This window comes from Bison bison, unplaced genomic scaffold, assembly GCF_000754665.1.
Source record: "Bison bison bison isolate TAMUID 2011002044 unplaced genomic scaffold, Bison_UMD1.0 scf7180017859091, whole genome shotgun sequence".
Lineage (NCBI taxonomy): Eukaryota > Metazoa > Chordata > Mammalia > Artiodactyla > Bovidae > Bison > Bison bison.
This window is the reverse complement of record NW_011489663.1, coordinates 42,757-47,888: the sequence shown is the minus strand read 5'-3', so window position 1 is coordinate 47,888 and position 5,132 is coordinate 42,757. Positions and strand designations below refer to the sequence as shown.

Below are 5,132 nucleotides of genomic sequence, written 5' to 3'. Positions count from 1 at the left end.
AATGCCTGGAAATTGTGTGCAAGTGGAGGAGGAATCACAAAAGCCAACTAGCCAAGGAAGGAACTGGAGCATGGGGATGCTGGAGGCAGGGAGGAAGGAAAGGAAGAGCTGCCAGGGGTATAATGGGGGAACTGGCAGCCAAGGGGCGGTTATATGGAAACTGTGAGCTAGTGGTGGAGACTCCTGGATGGATAGAAACAGGTCTCGAGAGAGAGGGATATAGCTGGAGGCGAACCTGCTGGTGTGGGAAGAGGGAGACTGGGATTCACGATCACTGGCCTCAGAAGCTGTATTTGCCTGGAGCAGCCCCATCCTGGGCATTGCCTAACACTCTGCTGGTCTGTCTCTCGCCCAGCACCATCACCACTCCCCGCTCTGCTGGCCTCTGGTAGCTGGCTTGTCTGTGGCGTGCCAGCTCGCCTGCCCTGGCTGTACGTCAGCCTCCATGTGAGGTGGCCCATGAGTCTCGTCCCTCATCACACCCAGGAACACCCAGCACCACTTGGATTCTATCGGCAGGGCTTGCTCTGGCATCAGGAGGTTTCTACTCTGTGCACAGATGTAGAGGGGAGCCCCTAGAGCAGAAAAGAAGCCAACTGGGATCAGAATAGAGGGAATGTGCATCAGACACAGGATGAGGGTATGATCTGGGGATGAAAAGAGGTGTGGTAAGGGGGGCAACTTTAGCAGCCCAGCCCCCTTCCCGATGCACTTGCTGCTTCAGGTGACGTTCACTCATTTGTTTACTCATTCATTTGTACAATATTTATTGGCCTCTGAATCTGGTCACAACCTGAATAGAATCCAGCATAAGGCAGAGTCAGAGACCACCCTGTCCCCCTGACACAGAGAATCAGAGACTGCCCCCCCAGAAGTCCCCCAGTCACCCACCAGGAGGCCATGGGAGCAAGTGAGCCCCAAGATGGCTAGACACTGATGACATGCCCGGGGGCGGGGGGGAGGTCTGAGAGCTCTAGGACTCAAAAGTGGGTCACCTGCATATCAAAGGATGTACAATGACATCATGTTTCAGATTTGCTTTAGAATACCTCCGCAAAGAAAGAAACAGGAGAACCAAAGCATATGTAACTCCATCTGGATCACTGTTGAATCTAGGTGATGGCCACGTGATGGGGGGAGTTCATTTCATTGAAATATTGTGTCTGAAATGTTTTCAGTGTATCAGTTGCCAGGGTGCAGTGGGAGGTATACTGTCTGCCATGCCCCAGGCTCAGTACAGGCCTGATACCCCAAACTGCACCTCTTGATGACGTTCTGAACACAGAACGTGTATTTGTGCCCATCAGAAACATGATAAAACTCTCAAAAGGACATAAAGTCAGGTGTATAATTCGTAAAATGTGAGTCATGGGTTCCATTTGCCCCAGAACAGTGTAACTGTTGCAAAAAGTTAATTGGTTCATGGATTGAAAAAGAAAAACTATGAGAGCACCACCTCATGGGGAAACTGCCCCTCCTGGCCGGCTGTGAGGCCGGGCCTCTGCATCAGCCTTTGGGGATGACTGACTTGACTGGCTTTCTTCTTCCTACAGGCCCCCTGCTGCAGACTTCTGACGGGAAGGAGATGGAAGAAGGCACCATCCGATACCTGGTGCAGCCCAGGGGGCCGAGGAGCGGCCCAGGCCCCTGGCAGGGAGGTCGGAGGAAGTTCCGGCGCCAGCGGCCACGCCTCTCCCACAAGGGTCCCATGCCTTTCTGAAGCAGGTACTTGAGCCTCTGGTGAGTGGGTGGCACAGAGAGGGCAGGGGAGGAACAGTCTGGAAGCTGGGTGGGCCTGCTGCTGATTGCTGGCCAGAGACCTGCACCAGGCAGTCCCAGCCCCACACAGAACCCTGGGGCTCACAGATGGGAGGCCGAGGCTCGAGAGGGGCTTGGCGCTCCCCTGGGAGTCAGGTGCTGGCTCCCGTCCGCCCAGCTGCCTAGAGTTGGGCTGGCTGGCCCAGGTGGAGTGTTCTGGAAGACTAGGGGGGGAACGCGCTTTGATAAGCTGGGGAGGGGTGCCCCAGGGTATGTGTGTGAGTGTGGATCCTCACCAGAGGCGGAGAAGGAGGCAGGGAGCTTTGGGGGTAGCCGCAGGCAGAAGACAGGAAGAGAGCTGCCTGGAGCTATGGGAGGAGAGTTAGAGGTGACCTGCTGTCCTTCCCACTGTCTCCGGGACAGGGGCACCAGCTCAGGGGCCTGAGGCTTTAGGTTCAGGCTTGCGCGGAGCAGGGTGAAGGTGGTCTTCTGTCCTGCCCTGGGCGGTTCCTTTGACCTAGGACACATCAATGACTCCTCTCTGGTCATTTTTGTCTCTTTAGGACCGAAGGGGCCACCACACGCCCACCCCCTGTGATTTCTCTCTACTCCTCCATAGATCGGCCTGCTTCTCTGGAGCCCTCACAGCCGTTCGCCTCCCCTGGCCCCTCTTCTAGCTGCTCACCGGCTGGCTCTCCTCCCCCACTTGCCTTCCCATCAAGGATCCATTCAGCCCCTGATTCCTGACTTGGGAGACCTCGCACTGGAATACCAGCCCTCCCCCTGCTCTAAGCCCTACCTCTTCTGTCTGATACCCTAATGCCTAACCCTTCTCTGGCCCTTCCTGCCTCAGGTATGCCCTGCGGGCTGGGTGGAACCCTCCCTTCTTCAACTAGGGCATCAGCCTTCCCCTGGCTGCCAGAGGGGCACAGGGAGCTGAGCAATGAGAGACTCTAATGAGAGGGGAGAGGGATGGGGTGTTGGCATGCAGACAGGGTGCCTTGGGGGACACGGGAATGGGGGCTTGGCTCTCTGGTCAAGGAGGAGGTGAAGCACCAGAGAAGAGAGGAATAGCTACTGTGGTGTCTTCCTCCTCCCTGAGTTTGGCCCAGTTAAGGAAAGAGGTGAAGGAGAGGGGCCATGCTGTACTGGGTTGGCCAAGAAGTTCGTTTGGGCTTTCCATAAAGCTGTTATGGATACTTCGTCACTTCTCTCACCACCTTGCTGTGCTGCCTGACCGTCCCTCTCCCACTACCCCGGCTAGTTTCAGCTCCAGCTTTGGAGGGGAGGAGATGGGCCTGAGGCGGCTCTGTACCCTCCCAGGAACGAAAGCCAAGCAGGACACTTGGTTTTGCCAAGAATCACAGACTATCAGAGCCAAAAGGCACCTTGGAGATCACTTAGCTCCACCTCCTTATGCAAACTCCTGCAAAAAGCAGAGGCCTGGAGGGGGATGGTGACCTGCTCAGTGTCACCAGAGCCAGAATGAGGGCTCAGGTCTCCCACTCCCACGTGAGGACATCCTCTTCCTTCTTGATGAGGCTTTCCAAAGCCATGAAGTGCCTTTCTCCCGGGGTTGGGGCTCAGGGTGCCTAGGAAGGGGGAGGGAACTGGCTGTGAGCTGCCCCCTGGTGGGACGGAGCTGTCCCAGCCTCCCTGGCCTCGGGTCCATTCCCCAACCTGGCCTGGAAAGTTCTATGACTGGCCAGCCACTCCCATTCCTGTGACACTCGCAGACCCCAGGTATTTTCATAGCGGCAGCTCAGGCACCAAGACTCCCAGGAACCAGGAGGTGGCCTTAAGCAACTGGACTCAATAGCTGTCCCTTCATGTTGACAGGACTTTCTCTCCCAGTGGCCTTTCCTTGGGGAGGGGGGAGACAGAAAGGAGAGAGGAAAGAAAGGGAGGGAGGGAGGAAGGAAAGATGGGAGGAAGTGTGGATCTCAGCAGGCTTTCTTCTGAGAGGCCTGGGAAGGAGAAAAGGGAAGACAGGAGCCTGATGGCCACCCATGTATGTGTGGGAGCAGGGGGAGTCAGGGCCCCCCGAGTCCCACAACAGATCCCTTTCGCCTATACCCGAACCCTTCCCCTTCTCTCCACTGCTGCTAACGCTACTGCTGCTGCTGCTGCTGCTTCAAGGCCCACCCTGGGGAACCAGGCTGGGCACCCGCTGACCCCCCAATGCCTCTCAGCCCGGAGTGGGGGCTGACCCGGTGTCCAGAAAGCCTCTTCTGCCATGGATGCCCCCACCAGGGACTGGGCCGTTTTCCCCTCTTCCTCTCTGCTTCTCCTGTCGCATCAGTTGCCCAGCCCTGTGGGGAACGAGATGGAAAGGGATGGCTGGGAAAGTCTGGGGACACGAGAAGTGGGGATGCTGAGGGGCTGTCTTATTTAAAGTGGTTGTGTGTGATTCTTAGACTAATTTATACAAAGTTATTAAGGCCCTTTTCATTAAGAAAGCCTTCCCTTTCCCTAGTTGTGTTCACTGTGTTTGTAAAGATTGTTCAGTGTAAATATGTCTTATAATAAAGAATGAAAAGCTGACAATTCACCCTTACTCTTGGAGGTCACTTTCAGGAGGGGCACACCTCTCCCCTGAAGTCCCCAGTCCCTCCCCACCCCCAATGCCCATGAACTTCACGCACAGGGAAGGAAGTACCTGCCTTCTATATCAGTTCCAGGTCTGATGGCTTCTAACTAATTTGCCAAAAACTCACAAAAAGAATTGCTATGCTTAATGACCAGTTCACATAACATACAGTCCAGTTTTAAGTGTGTTGGCATCTGTTTGAGTGTCCTAATTGTTATATGCAGTGTCCTTTAAAGGATTAAAAAAAAATTAAGAACATTCTGATTAAAGGTGGGATTTCTACTAAAAATTGTTTTATATCCTTGGTGCGTGCCTTCTTCTATTTTTATCTACTTTTGAACACTCCTGGGACTTTTTAGCCAGTTTGCCTTTCTTGAGAAATGTTCTGTTTCCTGCAATAAATACATTTGATAATGACTTTGTATGTATCATTTTATGTCTCACAAAGTAGAGTTGCTTGATGCACAAGATAGCCTGAGAAATAAAATGCAAGGAGTTCGATGCAATTCTGCCCCATCTGTCTCACTTCTTCACGATTGTTGTCAAAATGCCAATATCTTGGAGAACAGAAAGGAATGCTGGGTACATGCTAATTTGGTTAATCAACTCATTAGGTGCACACAGGCATACACAATCCAGAGTAAAACCCAGCGAAGAGGAGACAGGAGTGATCCAAAAGGTACCTTCAAGTTTTGTGGGAAATTTTACAGATTTGACAGGTTATTTAGTTCTAGAAATATACAATTTGAAGAAAGGGTCTTGAGACACTTGCTAAAAAGTCATA

General features: G+C 53.3%; 1 protein-coding gene across 1 annotated transcript in view; it reads left to right on the top strand.

Moving 5' to 3' along the window:
* Positions 1-4,765, top strand: part of APLN (apelin) — a gene marked incomplete at its 5' end in the record, with an annotated part of 7,088 nt that extends 2,323 nt beyond the window's left edge. The window contains 2 exons of the mRNA XM_010830659.1: positions 1,554-1,725; positions 2,322-4,765. Of these exons, the coding sequence (XP_010828961.1) occupies positions 1,554-1,720 (167 nt within the window). The remainder of the gene's footprint in view (positions 1-1,553; positions 1,726-2,321) is intronic.
* Between the last annotated feature and the right edge of the window lie 367 nt (positions 4,766-5,132).